The sequence below is a fragment of the Garra rufa genome, chromosome 20 (genome assembly GCF_049309525.1).
Source record: "Garra rufa chromosome 20, GarRuf1.0, whole genome shotgun sequence".
Classification (NCBI taxonomy): Eukaryota; Metazoa; Chordata; class Actinopteri; order Cypriniformes; family Cyprinidae; genus Garra; species Garra rufa.
Window position 1 is genome coordinate 11,262,456 of NC_133380.1, and position 18,884 is coordinate 11,281,339.

General features: G+C 34.4%; 1 protein-coding gene across 1 annotated transcript in view; it reads right to left on the reverse strand.

Annotated features, from left to right (window-relative positions):
* cntnap5l (contactin associated protein family member 5 like) overlaps window positions 1-9,430 on the reverse strand; it is a 92,986-nt gene extending 83,556 nt beyond the window's left edge. The window contains exon 1 of the mRNA XM_073825334.1: window positions 9,212-9,430. Within this exon, the coding sequence (XP_073681435.1) occupies window positions 9,212-9,290 (79 nt within the window). The 5' untranslated portion in view covers window positions 9,291-9,430. The remainder of the gene's footprint in view (window positions 1-9,211) is intronic.
* Window positions 9,431-18,884: the final 9,454 nt, after the last annotated feature.

Consider the following 18,884-nt stretch of genomic DNA (forward strand, 5'->3'; position numbering starts at 1 on the left):
CATTTTAACAGAATGAGGCAAGCCTGTCAGCTGCAGTTTGTGGGCTGAGCTACTTCCTCTAAAATCAAGAGCTAATCCAGCCATCAAGCGGGAGGGAGCCCTACTTAGCATGCCTGCCTTACATACTGCGTGATGCATGCTTAACTCTTAATATCCGGAAGCTGAGCTCTACACATTTTAAATGACGCACACTGTTGAAACATGAGATGAGTTTGCACTAGTGATGAAAACTAGTGGAGTTTGCAATCTCAAGATTCAAGACTCAAGTTCTAAATTAAACAATGCAATTGAAGTCTTTCTACTTTTCAAACTTCATGTTTAATATAATGCGTTACTTGCAGTCTAGCAAATTTTAACCAATTTTAAAACAATGCACACAAAATAATTAATAATACTAATATAATTTGCAGTCAAATCAAAGTCATTGCATTGCATTTTTTTTTGCATCCTGAGATTTAGTAATTTCTTGTGGATTTGAACAACGTCTGGGCCGTCCTGCAGACAACGCTGATTGAACCCACAGCTTTAGGGTCAGCAGAAAACAATCACACTGATCTCTTGGCAAGCTGAATTTTGATTATTTTAGACATCAGTGTCACTCCCAAACGAATGAATTCGTACACAGGGCATTTTGTGATTATTTATAGCCATCTGCTGCTGCCATTTCAAACCTTCAGTGCTTTGTATATTCATTTAATTTACATTTAACATAAAAGTCCACAGAGATTACGTCTTTCCTAATTTGACAGCTCTGTTCTGATTTGAATCAAATGCCTGTTCTTGAGCTTTTCTTATATAGGCACTCCTGCACATAGAGCTGGATCTGTTGGAGGATAAAACATAGGCCTTGGAATTAAGGGTGAAAGCCATTTTTTAATTGAATACCTTATGGGGGATTAGGAGAGTATCACCTCTGTCCTGTCTCTAAGGATTCATTGCTGGCTTTGTCTGTTGTCTTCATCACTTTATAACATATGCTCGTATATTTTATGCTGAAGTTTTACTAAGTGAGAAACCACTCCAGATGATTCAGTGTGTGAGTACACTCTCTTGACTCACACTGAAACACAGACCAATTTTCCTGAGCGATTCTATGAAAAGACCTGACTCAAAAGAGTGATTCATGAACCAGGCATCAGCAGGACTGGATTCACAAATATTCTTATGAACAAAAGTCTATGTAACTGTTTTTTTTTCCTTTTCTTCTTATTTTTTAACTTAATAAAATAAGTTAAGAATAATGTGTATCCCACCCAGAAAAGAAATTCCTAAGAAAAAAGGAATGTTCTTAAAACTTCTCAAATTATTCAAAGAATTCAAATTCTTAAAAATAATCTTAAATAACTGGATAACCTCAAGCTTGCCTTTAAGCCACAAAAGAAAGATGTAATTAATTTATTGGGTTAATTTTGCATTACAACATAATACTATCTACATATTTAGCATAAGTCAGTGCAAAAAAGATGGCCTTGATGTGTTTTTATAATTTATAAAATATAAATGATCAGTCAAAATATTAAAAAAAGCTCTTCTGCTCACCAAGCCTGCATTTATTTGTTGCAAAGTACAGCAAAAACAGTAAAACAGTGAAATAGTTTTACTATTTAAAATAACTGTTTTCTATTTGAATATATTTTAAAATATAATGTATTCCTGTGATCTAAGCTAAATTCTAAGCATCATTACGCCAGTCTTCAGTGTTGCATGATCCTTCAGAAATCATTCTAATATGCTGATTTGCTGTTTAAGAAACATATTATTTATTACTATTATTTTTAATATTTAAAACATGTTTTTTTTAGAATTCTTTGATGAATAAGACGATCCAAAGATTAGCATTTATCTTAAATAAAAAGCTTTTTAACATTAAACACTACAGCATTCAAAAGCTTGAAGTCAGTATAACTTTTTAAAATAAAATTATTAAACACTTTTGTTTAGCAAGAATGCTTTAAATTGATCAAAAATGATGATTTATAATGTTACAAAAGATTTCAATTTCAGATAAATGCTGTTCTTCTGAACTTTCTATTCATCAAAGAAACCCGAAAAAAAAAAATCTACCCAGCTGTTTTCAACATAATAAAAATAAATGTTTTTTTGAGCAGCAAAACAAAATATTAGAATGATTTCTGAAGGATCATGTGACTGAAGTAATGATGCTGAAAAATCAGCTTTGAAATCACAGAAATAAATTAAATTTTAAAATATATTTAAATAGAAAACAGTTATTTTAAATAATACAAATATTTCAGAATTTTACTGTTTTGCTGAACTTTAGATCAAATAAATGCAGGCTTGGTGAGCAGAAGAGACTTAAAAAAAACAATAAAAAATCTCACTGTTTAGTTCAGTTTTTGACTGGTAGTAGTGTATATATGCTCTTAAGAAAATATTCTAAAGATTATTTCAAGAACTGCACATCTGAACAGTATAATGAACTTAGAATTTATCTAAAGAAATTAATTGAATATATTTTAAAAAGTAATTTATTCCTGTGATCCAAGCTAAATTTTATTTTAAGCATCATTACTCAAGTCTTCAGCGTCACATGATCCTTCAGAAATCATTTTAATATGCTGATTTGCTGTTCAAGAAACATATTATTTATTACTATTATTTTTTTAATATTTAAAACGGTTGAGTATTTTTTTTTAATCCAAAGATTAGCATTTACCTCAAATAAAAAGCTTTTTAACATTAAACACTATAGCATTCAAAATCTTGAAGTCAATATAATTTTTTTTTTTAATTTTTAAAATTATATAAATTAACACTTTTATTTAGCAAGGATGCTTTAAATTGATCAAAAGTGAAGATTAAAGACATTTATAATGTTACAAAATATTTCATTTTCAGATAAATGCTGTTCTTCTGAACTTTCTAAAACAATTCTACCCAGCTGTTTTCAACATAATAAAAATAAATGTTTTTTGAGCAGCAAAACGATCACGTGACTGGAGTAATGATGCTAAAAATTCAGCTTTGAAATCAAAGGAATAAATTACATTTTTAAATATATTTAAATAGAAAACAGTTATTTAAAATAGTAAAAATATTTCAGAATTTTACTGTTTTTCTGAACCTTGGACAAAAAAGCATGAAGGCTTGGTGAGCAAAAAAAATCTTACTGTTCAAAACCTTTTGACTGGTAGCACTGTATATATGCTCTTAAGAAAATATTCTAAGAAATATTCGAAAGATTATTTCAAGAACTGCACTTTTGAACAGTCCTATCTAAAGAAATTCCAAAGAATTTCATCCTTAAGAAGATGTTCATGAATCAGGCCTGATTCTAAGCAGCCCACAGAAAAACAAGACTTGATCGCCTAAATACTGTCAGAAAAATGTAATGCTGTAAAGTTTGTCAGCTCTGCCTCGCTACTAATCAATAAAATAGCTTCACCGCTGAAAAGCTACATGATTTAAAATCTAGCTTCGCTATTTGGAGTGACGCCCAAAACTGATTATAAATATCGCAAGACGTCCCTCCAGCATTTCATGAATGTAGAGAAAACCAACAGAAAAACAGCATCATAAATAAACACCCACAAGACCCACGTAACACTCGGTAGAAAAGATTGTAAACACATGACTCAGAAGCACACAGACAGAGCATAATTCAGGCTGACTTGGCTGCCTAAATTCTCTAATCTACATCAACCGCTGTAAGCCTATGTAAGCATGTTTTCTGTTTCTTAAAGAAATTGGTATGTGCACAATATGGAAGAACATTCTGTGCAGGGAAATAAACAACTCGACCAGTGTAACGATAACATACATGTACACCAAATGCCTCACTGAAAAGAAACCTCACTGCAATTTGCTTTTCTGTAGTATGATGCAAAAAACACGTCACATTACAAAGCGAAAGCGCTGCTTATAATAATTGCGGCTTCATTTACGAGTATAAAAATGACTAAAACCCATTTCTGCCTGCCATTTCGAGTCTAAAGTTTTGTTAAAAGCATTCTCCCTGTATAATCATCTGCTTTTACTCCAGGGGTTTGTCTGATTCTTCATATAGCCATGATCTCACAGTTGCTGTCTATTTCAGAGTGCTTTTTCCAAAGCGTAACTTATTTAAAGGAAAGTTATTTTCTCCTGGCAAGGGTCCACGAGTTCAATCATTCACACACCTGTTCGTGGGCGCTGAAGTCTGTGAGAGACAGATTGAAAACCGCAGAGGGCTTTTGTTCTCAGCGGGGAGTGAGTTAAACGCCACTTCTCTGTCTTACAGAAGCTGCAGCACCTCTGCCTGACATGGGCGGTGCTGATTGCTCGTCGACAGCAGCCTTCCACTTTCCTCCAACAAAACACTCGCAAACTTTGTCACACTCATGCACTACTCCAAACATCACACTCATACGCTCGACTCAACCCAAAAACACTCTCCAGTCTGACTAATTCATGTAATGCACCCCAACACACTTGCACAGTTAATTTCAGAGGTTCTGGAACTTAGGTCCTCCAGAGCCCAGGGAAACATTTCAGAAAAATATGCTGTAAATACAATACCAGTCAAAACTTTTTGAACTGTAAGATTTTGAATGTTTTTTAAAGTCTCTTCTGCTCACCAAGCCTGCATTTATTTGTTTTAAAGTACAGCAAAAACAGTACAATTTTGAAATATTTTTACTATTTAAAATAACTGTTTTTTCATTTGAATATATTTTAAAAATGTAATTTATTCCTGTGATTTCAAAGCAACATTACTCTAGTTTTTAGTGTTACATTATCCTTCAGAAATCATTTTAATATGTGACCCTGGACCACAAAACCAGTCATAAGGTTAAATTTTACAAAACTGGGGTGTATGCATCATATGAAAGCTCAATAAATAAGCTTTCTATTGATGTATGGTTTGTTAGGATAGGACAATATTTGGCCGAGATACATCTATTTGAAAATCTGGAATCTGAGGGTGCAAAAAAATCAAAATACTGAAAAATCACCTTTAAAGTTGTCCAAATTAAGTTCTTAACAATGCATATTACTAATCAAAAATTACATTTTGATATATTTACAGTAGGTATTTTACAAAAAAATCTTCATGGAACATGATCTTTACATAATTTCCTAATGATTTTTGGCATAAAAGAAAAATCAATAATTTTGACCCATACAAAGTATTTTTGGCTATTACTACAAATATACGCCAGCGACTTAAGACTGGTTTTGTGGTCCAGGGTCACATATTATAATTTAATTATTATTATTATTACCATCAATATTTAAAACAGTTGAGTACATTATTTTAGAATTCTTTGACAAAGAAAAATCCAAAATTCATCATTTATCTGAAATAAAAAGCTATTTTACTTAGTTATTATAGTTTTTTTGGAAAGGAAGTTATAGAAAGTAATACTTTTATTTAACAAGGATGCTTAATCATAAGTGATAAAAATGTTACAAAAAGATTTCCATTTCAGATAAACGCTGTTTTTCTTAACTTTCTATTCATCAAAGAAACCTACCAAAACTCTACTCAGTTGTTTTCAACGTAATAATAATAATAAATGTTTTTGAGCAGCAAATCTGAATATTAGAATGATTTCTGAAGTAAATGTGACTGTTGTAATGACGCTAAAAATTCAGCTTTGAAATCACAGGAATAAATTACATTTTAAAATATATTCAAATAGAAAATGGTTATTTTAAATAGTAAAAATATTTCAAAGTTTTACTGTTTTTGCGTCACTTGACTTGACTTGATAAACATGACAACTCTTTAAGTGTAATTCAATAAATGTAAAATTTTACCAAAGCTTTAAAAGTTTTATTCTGCTTTCTAAAGAATGGTGGGAAATCATTATTTTATTCTATTTCATTAAACCCATTTAAGACCACGGGCAACTATAGCTGCTGCAGTTTATTGTTGTAATTTTCCTTTTGTAAGTATTTTTCTAGATGTCATCCATGTTTTATGTCTCAATGACATGCAAGGTGGGGGGCATCAACTTCCTTCCTTTCACATGAGGCTGTCAACTTCCTACACCTACTTCCAGGAAGCATGGACATTTCAGAAAATATACTGTAAATACAATACCAGTCAAAAGTTTTTGAACAGTAATATTTTTTAAAGAAGTCTCATCTGCTCACCAAGCCTGCATTTATTTGATCCAAAGTACAGCAAAACCAGTACAATTTTGAAATATTTGTACTTTTCAAAATAACCGTTTTCTATTTGAATATATTTCAGAATGTAGTTTATTCCTGTGATCAAAGCTACATTTCCAGCAGCATTATTCCAGTCTTCAATTTCACATGATCCTTCAGAAATCATTCTAATATTATGATTTGCTGTTCAAGAAACATTTTTATTATTACTATTATCAATATTTTATCAAAGCTTTTGTAACATTACACACTATACCATTTAAAAGTATGGAGTCAGGATTTATTTATTTTTTGCAAATGAAATTATAGAAATTAATACTTTAATATTGTGGTTTGCTGTCTGTTATTTGTCAGTTCCTTTGTTTGGACAGAATTCTTTTCCTTACAGAATCCTTCTTGACTCCTATCACTCACTTTCAGTTTTCATCCACTATTATTCTTAACTGATGAAGTCCTGCCAAGCTTTGTCTACACATAATCGTAAAGACTGTTGTTCTTTAAACACCAAACAATTGGGCTGTTAAGGTAACAGATGCTCCTGCTAAATGGGCTTTCATGATTTGCCCTTTTTGGAAGTCTGACAAGTCACCCATTTCACCTAGGGCTTGCACTAAACACTGCTAAAAACAGCTTTTACTACACTTACATACTGTACAACCTGCACTCTAGAAATTGCTGGGTAAAATACAACCCAGCGCTGGGTGAAATATGGACAAACCCAGAAACCATTGTTAAAAAATTACTATATAGCTGGCTTAAAATGAACCAAAAATAAATTACAAATTTTAAATCAGACATACAATTACTAGAGGCGTCAGCAAAAATCCAAAGGTGAACATTTATTACTAAGTAATTAAATAATATATGTATATAGTTGTGCGAAAACAGATAATGTTATCACATTTTCATTCTGTTTTATTGTGTTAGCTGTATTTTTTTTTTAGTTATTTTTAACACAAAAATAACCCAACTGCAGTTTGATTAAATGGAGATTAACTGGGATGCACAATGAAAAAACATGATTTAAAAAAAAAAAAAAAAAAAAAAAAAAAATCTGTTTTTGCAAAAGAACTCTTCATATATTTATTATTTATTTACCTTATTAATAAATGCTTATTTATTTGAAAAAATATATGAATAAATGCTCATTTCCACCCTTTTTGTGTTCATTTTAAGCAAGAAATATAGTATTTTAAGCAATAGCTGAGTTAAATAAAACTACCCTGAAGGATGGTCAAACCACCCAGTTGCTGGATTTATGCATATTTTACCTAGTGCTGGGTTGTTTTTAACTGAGAGAATATAGCCAATAAAGACATAAATAAAAGAAAATCACAAATATTAATATTAATCCCTATAAAAATGGATGTTAACATCATTTAGTCCAACCCATGCACATCTAACAGTTCACTATGGTATCTTTGAGATATTTTCTTTTTCTTTCTTTTTCATCTTTCTTTTTAAGTGACTCATTTAATTTTGCTAACAATATCTTGCCTTACTCACACAGTCTAAATGGGTCTGTACATAAAAATATTTCCAGTAGCTTTTATACTTTAAGCAGACAGTCCCACACAAGGGAATCAAAATAATTGGTGGTAGTTTGAATGTAGAAAGTTAAAAAATCTCTACTTTAGTGCACTCCAAAACTCTCACTCACCAAAACCAAATCATATTCCCAGACTACAGCAACCTTCAAAACACTCACACACTAATCAAACACACCTCTCTTAAAAATAAAGGTGCTTTAAAAGGTTCTTCACAGCGATGCCATAGAAGAACCATTTTTGGTTCCACAAAGAACCATTCAGTCAAAGGTTCTTTAGAGAACCATCTCTTTCTTACCTTTTTATAATCTGAAGAACCTTCTTTCGCCACAAATCCGTGAAACAAGGCTCTTCAGATGTTGAAGGTTCTATATGGAACCATTCAGACAATGGCATTGTGAAGCGCCTTTAATTTTAAGAGTGTACTGCCCTACAGCACCTTCAATATTCCTTCAACGTACCCAGAAACACACGTTGGTTTCACTCTATTACTGAGGACTTCTCATAAACTCAATAGCTGAAGACATTTGCTAAACATAAACACTAAGTCTAAACCTTAAACTTAAACCTGTGGATATTAGTAAGTTTAAAACAAAAGATGTCTAGCAAATTTATTAGTCTTTCCAAGTGAGGACAATCTCAAAAAATACAAATTAGGGTTTTGACAGCTTTATATTAGTGAGTGGATTTAAATACACAAGGGTAGCAAAACCTGTACACATCTTGTAATATAGTTTTCACCACATACTGAGCTGATAACATTTTCTGTCCCTACTTCTAAACCTCACATACACATTTCCCTGCATTTGAACATTATATTATGACTTTGTTTGCACGTTTACAAGCGATTTTCCTAGTATGCACCAGTTTGCTCACCAGTGTAGGTGAAATCAGGTTTAACTACTGTATTCTCGGAGGATGTAGACAACATCTGACCCACACACTGCATCCTTTCGTACGAGTATCTGAGGCTGTTTGATCGCGGCAGATCTTTGCAAGGATCGCCTGCATGTATTTTTTTTTTTTTACTGTAGTACTCCTCCCATCTCTCACGCTTGCTTCCAAACAGATGAAATGCAATGCAAAAGAGTAGTTTCTTTTTTATTCTTTTAACGTGATAGGCTAATTTATGTATCTTTATTAAAGAACCTACTCTTGTCTGTCTAATTTTGATCACAACATTTCTGTGTGAGCTTAGACCAGCTGTGATAACATTTAGTATAACTAATATGGCCTTAGTCACACTCTACATTTAAAGTTAGCATATTTTAAAAGCGAAGAGGGAACTTTAACGTCAAAACTAGAGTCAAAATGGCACAATGAAGTTATCTACTGCTATAGAAGACATATAGCAGATACAAAGAATGATAATTCATTAATACTTAATAAATAAAGATATTGCAGTTTTCGTATTGCCTGGCTTTTCTAATCTATTCCGTTAACAGCCTGATTTGATTTCCTCAAAGCTCTTGTTTGAATGAGGTTTGAGTCAACAGCATATTATTTAACAGTTGTATTTCACAGAATAAACGAATATAACTTACAGTTACTCGCCGATAAAACCGAAGTTAACGCGCTCAACGTCGTGAGAAGGAACATTCCGATGCTGTTGTGGAATCTCATGTTTGGAAAAGTACTCCGCTGCACACTTCCCGAGGTACCTCCGCCCGTTAAAACCGTTAGAGGAAAAGCGTTAAGTCTCGTCAAGGTAGCGCGTTGACTCCCACCACAATGAGGTGCAGCTGCGAATGAGCGCGCGCCTCCCGCCGTTTCCTCAGATCCCTCTGAAGGACTGATCCAACACTTGAGCGCGCACTCTCTTTCTGATGCTCGCTCACTCTCTCTCTCTTTCGGTCAGTGCTGATCTCACTCACTCGCTCTCTGGATACTATGCGCTTGAGGATACAAGTGGCGCGCTCTCGACTTCAGGACCACGGAGAGCTCCAAAAAAAAAAAAAAAAAAAATTGTCTAGCTGAGCATTTTTTTTCTTGTTAAGTTAGAAAACCTAAAAGAGTTTTTCAAACCAAGGAGCCTCAAGGGAGGGCTTTAGGAAGTTCGTTTTAAAGTTTAGAAAAAAAAAGCGGTGTAGAAATGTTAATAAAAAATAAATAAAATACTTTATACAGACTGATTAATTACAATTATTTTATTCAAAACGTTATTTTTTGCCTCTTTTTTGCCTCAAAAGTTTTTGAACAGTAAGATTTTTAATGTTTTTTTTAAGAAGTTTGTTGCTCACCAAGCCTGCATTTATTTGATCCAAAGTACAGCAAAAACAATACAATTTTAAAATATTTTTTACTATTAAAAACAACTGTTTTCTATTTGAATATATTTTAAAATGTTATTTGTTCGTGTTGATTTCAAAGCTGCATTATTAACAACATTACTCCAGTCACATGACTCTTCAGAACCCGTTCTAATATTCTGATTTGTAGCTCAAAAAACTTTTATTAATATTTTATTATGTTGAAAACAGTTGAGTGGAATTTTTTCAGGTTTTTTTTTTAAATAAAAAGTTCAGAACGGCATTCACCTGAAATAGAAATCTTTTGTAACATTATAAATGTCTTTACCATCCCTTTTGATGAATTTAAAGCATCCTTGCTAAATAAAAGTCATAATTTCTTTCCCAAAATAAAAATATATATATATATTGACTCAAAAGTTTTGAATGGTATAGTGAGTGTATGATGTTACAAAACCCTTATATTTTTAGATAAATGCTAATGTTTAGATATTTCTATTCGTCAAAGAATCCTGAAAAAAAAAAAATACTTTAATATTTTAAGTATTTTAAATATTGATAATGATAATACAAATGTTTCTTCAACAGCAAATCATATTAGAATGATTTCTGAAGGATCGTGTGACACTGAAGTCTGGAGTAATGATGCTGAACATTTTGCTTTGATCACAGGAATAAATTACATTTTACATTATATTCAAATAGAAAACAGTTATTTTAAATAGTAAAAATACTTCAGATTCATTCTTTTTTTTTTTACTGTTTTTGCAGTACTTTGGATCAAATAAATGCAGGCTTGGTGAGCAGAAGAGACTTCTTTAAAAAAAAAAATTACTGTTCAAAAACGTTTGCTGGTAGTGTATGCATTTTATATTTAGGAAGATGAACCCTTATAAAGAGGAGATTGTTATATTTGATGTCGTGACATCAAAAATAACGTGCCTAATTTGAATTTAGGTAACATGCCTCAGATTCGTTATCTTCTTTCACAGTGTCCGAGAATACGCATAGCTCCTCACTATTTAAATGGAAAAAGAACAACTTCGAAGTAGGCTACTAATGTCTAAAAATGCAAAATTGATAAAACAGCAATACCTCTATCAATGGCGATACCTGTATGACATGCGTTAATGTATCCACTGAGGCCTTGGAAGCGGAAGCGCCTTTAGATACCAAGTTGAATATGGCGGTGAAATACGGTGTCCGGGAAGCAACGGGTTCGGTTCACTTAGGTTTGCTAAACTTGAGAGAAACGTCGTGGTATTCTGAAACAACCAGAGCATTTTGGCGATCCTAACTCGTCGAGTCTCATCTTGTAGCCACATTTTTTAAGCAAAAAACATAAAAATTCATTCAGGGTATGATTAATACAACTGTGTATGCGATTTATATTATTTATGGCCTGTGTCTAAAAAGAGCGTTGTCATTTACCAGTGAATTTTCCTTGTGTTTGCTGAGATCAGTTGTTTAAGTGAAGCTGGATCACATTCACGAGGATGTCAGGCAAGTCAAAGCATTTTCATAGTGGCAAAGACCCTTGTGACAATTATAAATGACTGTTAGCCTACATTTGATTGTCTCCTAATATTTAAAGGGCAATCAATCATAAAACATATTTGTCAGACTTTTAATAACACCCTAAATAAACTGATTTAATACATCTATATGTCATCACAAGAAGAATAAATGAAATGCAACAAAACTGAACACTGAACAGAACAAAACTTGCATATTTTGCTGATTATTGCTGCTGAAAATGATCAATTATTGTCATGTTTGGGCTGTAGTAATCAGTCAGACCAGAAAAAAACAAAAACAAAAACATTTGGAGTACTGTAGACTGCCAAAAGTTACAACAAATCAAGGAGAAGAGTGTAAAAAACTGTCTGAGGAGCCAAGTGCATTTGTGGTTGGCCAAACTGAACCAGGATTGCCAGGGAAAGAATCTTAACAACAATTGTATTTGTTCTTATCATCTCCAGTTAGGTAGGTGAAATATTAGGCTAATATTTTAATTAATACTGCTCGTATGTATCTTTACCAACTATTAACTTTAGTTTGTCAAATATTGTGCCCTTTCCTGCTTGCTAAGTCCTTCTCTATATAATTTAGCAGCTTCAGCACGTTTTTTTCATGGTTTAGGCAGCGTAAATTAGCAGAACAATGTATTCAGTAGTATATTAACCAGTCAGTTCTGTTGTTTACATGGCTGCGCATGCGAGTAAATGAGCAAATCTTGACATAAGTGCAAACCCGTTATTTCTGTTTTAGAGCATAAGAACTTTTTCCTGGTTCAGATCACGATGGTCCACTTTGTTTGGCTGGTGTCGAAAAGGTGCTGACAGATCTTTGGGGTGATATTGAGAGTTCCTTCATGCCAAGAGTGAATTGAAATCACCATGACATATTGATGCACCAGGGGAGTACTCGGCGTGTTTGTGTGATGAGAATACATGAGCTTCAGACTGAGTAAATATCTGAAGGACATGTTTGTTTGATCCTTCCAGAGTAAAGAGCGGCAAGGATGTGAACACGACTTTCTAATACACTGTCGCTGTCTTTCTTTTTCTCACGCATGCTGTCTGTGTGTCTCATTAAAACAGGTCTGACCTACTGATCTCCCGCTGTGGAGCTTGAGTAGAGGGCGATTTCTCTGTGTGGGAGAAATGCCATGAGACATCCACTCCATGCTGGAGTTCAATTCACTTCAATATTACAGAAACAGAAGTGAGGAAATGAAGTAGATAACATCTGATGACACATGAAAGGCCCGTTTCATGCCTTTATTATATGTCTATCTTTTGTTTATATTGCTTTTTAAACTGCCCACTTTTCACCAGTTGGATATAGTTACACCCACAGACCGCTCTCTTTCACTAATCGTCTGACGCATATTGTATACAAAAACTGCTCATAGAACTGCATCGGTACTGATTTTCAAGTGTGAACTGATTCAAGATTAGATGTACAGATGGAGAACGCAGTAGGATCTGCTAATGAAGAAGCTTGGTTTGGCTGACAGCTTGCGGTGACAGTATCTTTAGAAGAGGCTATGAATAAGTAAGCATTGAATTACAATGATTGAGACTATAAATATGCAACTGTCTGACCTTTCAATCCATATACACTCTTGATAAAACTCGTGTATTGCGTCTAATCAAAAGTGAATATCCTACAATTCAAAGAAGAAAGCAGAGAGGAGATCAAAGGCACATCACATCAAAGAGATGCATTTAAGATGTCACACAGTTGATGGCAGCACTTCTGACTTAGAAAAAAAAGATATACGAGTTCTGTAAATAAGCCACCAGGAAGTTATACATTTTAGATAAATATTAGAACCGGCTTTAACAATATTCAAGGAGAATTTAGTTTAAAAAGTGCAATTATATCCCAGGTTATGAAACATTAATATATGCAGTTTACAATGATTGCCAGTTCAAATAATACATATTTGAACCACCATATTCACCCTCACAATCCCTCTATTATCTTCCACAGGTTAACAGCCGTTGTGGAGATGAAATTCGTTTAACTTTATATAACCTCTACCCGTAGCGGGTCTTCGGTTTCCTATAAGGTAAAGTAAGTGTGAACTTCTCAAGGCTCTGTAGAATGAACTGAAGGGCACTGGGCAAGACAAGCCTCCCGAGGGACTCCAGGGTAATTCAGAGTAAATGAAGAGAAATGAAGCGTACCCTTTAAGCTGCAAACAATCTCTCCTCTCCTTTATTTTTTAGCATAATCTGCCTTCTCATCTCCACTGCCCTTCACTCAATGGCGGACATGGGAATCGTTTCCACTGATGAGGAAAAGCAAGAACTCTGCTGCCCTCCACCTCTTCGGTTAATTTTCTAACGGCTCGATGTGATAAGGCAAGTGATGATTTACACAATCTACATTCTGTCATCTTATTCATGGGTAAATTTATGCATGTGCATGCGTAGTTTTTCAAAATGGGAAGTGTATATAAATTAATACTTTTATTCAGCAAGGATGCATAAAGTGAGAGTAAAGATATTTCTTTGTATAACTGCATTTCAAATAGATTGTTATTTTGACCTTGTCAAGAATCCTGAAAACTAGGGCTGGGAAAATAAACCGGTGCATTGCAAATTCGAGAAATGATTCTGCATTGATTCTGAGCTTTTCCGAATACATTGTCATTAACAGTCATTAACACGCAAAACTTATTTTAACCTCTAGGGTTGACAAACGCGGCAGCATTTTGTGGCAATTTTCTTGATAACCCCTAAAGAAACTTAAATTACTCCGTCATTTTTAGTTTTTTCATTTTAGATTTTCACTTACCACGCATAACCGTTGTTTTCTCAAAAACACAATCATGTATATACATACAGTATGTCACAAAAGTGAGTACACCCCTCACATTTCAGCAACCATTTTAGTGTATCTTCTCAAGGGACAATACTATAGAAATGAAACTTGAATACAGTATATTTTAGAGTAGTCAATGTGCAGCTTGTATAGCAATTTAGATGTATTGTCCCCTGAACATTACTCAACATACAGCCAGTATTGTCAAAATAGCTGGCAATAAAAGTGAGTACACCCTAAGTGAACTTGTCCAAAGTGTCAGTATATTGTGTTAGCACCATTGTTATCTGGCAGTGCCTTAATCACCCTGGGCATGGAATTGACCAGAGCTGCACATGTTGTTGGTGGGATTCTCTTCCACTCCTCACAGAGCTGCTGGATGTTAGACACACGTTTGAGGATGCCCCACAGATGCTTAATAGGGTTCAGGTCTGAAGACATACTTGCATACAGTACATACAGACCACCCCATCACCTTAACCTTCAGCTTCCTCAGCAAGGCAGTTGTCATCTTGGTAGTGCTTTAGGATTCGTTATCATGTTAGAAAACTGTCGTTCGGACTAGTTTCTAGAGGAAAAGCACCATGTTCTGCTTCCGAATGTATAGTACATAATGAAATCCATGTTTCCCTCAATGAACTGCAGCTCCCTAGTACCATGATGCTACCACCACCATGCTTAACTGTAGGCAAGACACAATTTTTTTTGGTACTCCTCACCAGGGCATCGCCACACATGCTGGACACCATCTGAGCCAAACAAGTTTATCTTATAGTCTCATCAGACCTGGTTCTAGTAATTCATACTCTTAGACAGGTTGTCTTCAGCAAACCGTTTGTGGGCTTTCTTGTGAGCCAGTTTCAGACGAGGCTTCCTTCTGGGATGACGCCTATGCAAACCAACTTGTTGCAGTGTGTGGTGTAGTGTGTGGTGTATGGTCTGAGCACTGACATGCTGACCTTCTACTTCTGCAACCTTTAAAGCAATGCTGGCAACACTCGTGCATCTGTTTTTTGAAGCCAGGTTCCACACCTGATGCACAGAACGAGTGCTCAACTTCGTTGATTGACCTTTTTCCGAATGGAACCTCTCTTTAGGGTGTTACTGAACCTCTAATAGCCTTGGCCATCTTTGTGGGGAGCAATAATTCTAATTCTCAATGTGGGAGTTTAATTAAAGGGATAGTTACGGTGGCCGAGCAGTGCAAAACACAACAACAAATCGCAACACAAAAAACAAATCTGCTAACCAAATAACAAATCCAGAATCAAAATTACAAATTAGAAAACGCAATGTCAAATCTAAAAACAAAACGGAAAACCATAAAACACAATAACAACTCCGGAAGCAAAATAGCAAGTCGGAAACCACAACGACAAACAAGAAAACAAAACAACAAGTCAGAAAACACAATGACAAATCAGTCAAACCGGAAAAGGTAGGTATTTTGTGTGACCGGCTTAGTCGCTGCTGATTGGACGGAACTCCTGTCAATCAAGACATACAGGAAGTTAGATTTGTATACGGCTCTGGATTTGTGTATATTTACGTAGGAGGAAAATGGAGTGTGTTCGGTAGTTATGTGACGTTTGACACCGAAGCTTTGAAGCTTGTATAAAAAAAACCAAAAAAAAAAACCAAACATCTCACAGTGAAGCACTGTACCGGAGCTTGATTCGTTTTGCCATAACCACATGACCTGTGACGTCCAAAGCTTCGTTTTCGCACGCAACCATGTGACTGCTTCATATTCTGATTCAAATAACGCGAACCCCTTGCGCAGATATCAAGTGCCATTCACTTTTTGTTAAGAATAAATCATAATACGAATAAATATGTACATGTGTAGTTTTGTACATGTTCATTTTGTAGTCATCCTTGCTTCACAAGCTCTTCTATTTAATAATAATATTAGTCAACAGTACTCTTAATTTACTTTGAACATATATGCATACATGAACCATGCTTATACTTGTATAATTTTATAAAAAAGTTTATTTACAGATTAATTCAAGTAAAATGACATTTATTTTTTATTATTTTTTTTTTTCTGACGGCTTCGTAGCACAAATTGATGTAGTTGATGAAACTGTCCAACATCGCTTTGAGATCTGGGACTCGAAAGCAACTTTTTCCACCTTTGACCACAAGATGTCTATATAATGTTCTCTATTATAGATCAGTGTGTTCGGCACTACATTCAAGAAGAACATTCATATGGCGTGATTCTAGAACTGTACTTCCTGTATGTCTTGATTGACAGGAGTTCCGTCCAATCAGCAGCAACTACGCCGGTCACACAAAATACCTACCTTTTCCGGTTTGACTGATTTGTCGTTGTGTTTTCTGACTTGTCGTTTTGTTTTCTTGTTTGTCGTTGTGGTTTCCGACTTGCTATTTTGTTTCCGGAGTTGTTGAGTTTTATCGTTTGCCGTTTTGTTTTTAGATTTGATATTGCGTTTTCTAATTTGTAATTTTGATTCTGGATTTGTTATTTGGTTTTCAGATTTGTTTTTTGTGTTGCGATTTGTTGTTGTGTTTTGCACTTCTTGGCCACCGTAGATAGTGGACCCAAAAATGAAAATTCTGTCATTAATTACTCGCTCATTAAGAAATTGTGTTTTTTTTTTTATCTCTTTGTGCACAAAAAGTATTCTTGTAGCTTCATAACATTACGGTTGAACCACTGATGTCACATGGACTATTCCTTACTACCTTTCTGAGCCTTAGACGTGTCAGTTGCATTGCTGTATATCCATGGTCAGAAAGCTGTTGGATTTCATCAAAGATATCTTAATTTGAGTTTTGAAGATGAACAAAGGTCTTACGGATTTGGAACGACATGATGGAGAATAATTAATGACAGAGTTTGCATTTTTTGTGTAAACTATCCCTTTAATTGAATGAAACAATCGTGATGCTTTAGTGTTCAGTTAATCGTTTACACCAACCAGACTTTTTAATAACATTGAGACACTATAAGTACAATAAGTTTAAAGAACTGCAATATTGCTACAGCAATAATACACTTAGAAGTTAAGGATAAAGTATTGTATATTGAATAAGGTACAAAAATATATTTTTAGATATGGTGGGGTGAGAAAAATAGGGCAGAAAATATCACATCTATATATATTCATATAAATACACATCTGTTACTGATAGTGCGTGATGGCAAGCAATAGATTATGTTACACACTGTCTCTTAAGCTATGGCATTGATACATTGCTGGCTGCTATAAAAGAAAAAGGTCAAGGTTTGGCTGGTTAACCTGATGCACTTGAACGCCTCCTAGTAGATGTTGAAACTATACTATATGGTTGTGAATTGATGGCTTTTTAAAAGTATCTGTGTATAAATAGCTGTGATTCCATTGTATTATAGCAGATGTTTTACCACTATCTGATTGATTTGAACATCTGTACCTTGTAGTCTGCAACACGGTGCTTTTTGCGGCAATGCTCAATGGTATAACTTAATGTGCTTTTGTAATATTCTGGCAAGATCTTATAAATAATTGAGACTGACTTAGACATTTTTGACATTTTTCGGTTTTCTTTGACCTCACAGCTCAGGATAGCATCGGCTGAAAGACTTGGGACTGTGTGTATGCTCTTGGAGTGTCAGAGCTATGTAGTGTGATGTAAATGTTCTGCTGCTCTAGAGATTAGTAACATGACAACTCATGATGAGGAAGAGATGGCACATTTCATGAACAGATCATGAACTTCCATTGAAGTATAGCTTTCCCTGGGTATTTTAGACTTCGTTTTATTGAAGCAGTGTGAAGCTTTTCCAAACTCACCTTTATTTTTTTCCCACTTTCAGTCAGTTTGAAGAACTTTGTAATTGATTATGAGCATATATTGTATTTGGAGGGATGTTGCAATGTTATGAAGTGTCTTGTGTGAGCTTAACTTTAAAGGTGGAACTAAGTACTGTCTTTATGATATTAATTATGAGTTGGTATCTGCTTTATTCCACATTATTTATTTAACCCCCGACCCCCCCCCGCAATGTGTAGGATGTTTCTGCATACATTTAAATTCTGTAGAATACTAAATTCTCTCTCTCTGGGAGTTTTCAGCTGTTACTCTGTTTGATGTAAAGGTTATCTTGACGGAGCAGCAGACATTTTCAACGCCTCCGTGCAAGTCTCAACGTGTCTCCTTCGCACCTTTGTGCAGAGCATCGTCTGGTCTGCATATTATTAAACCCCCTTAGCGTTTGAAACTAAGCTCCAGCTAATGAAAGCCTGCGAAACAGGTGCATTCTAATGACATATTTCCTATGCTGTTCCCATGGAGATCTAAAAGCAAACATTTATAGTATAATGATGAGCTCTGATTTCTGAAGTATTTTGTTTGTATCTAATACAAGCATCTGTAGAACTAGACTCAAGTAAATCAGCAAGCCTTGCACAAACCATTAAACTACCTCTGCAAAATGTCTCAGCCATAACTAGACAATACAAAATGCTTGCTAGCTTAGAAATGCACTTATAATTGCTAAAGAGTGCACTGAAATACTAAACTCAAGCTCAATTTAAAAGAGTAGCTCACCCAAAAATGAAAATTCTTCATTCTGAAGAGTGCTCCAAACTTACACTTCCTGCTGAAAATAAAGAGA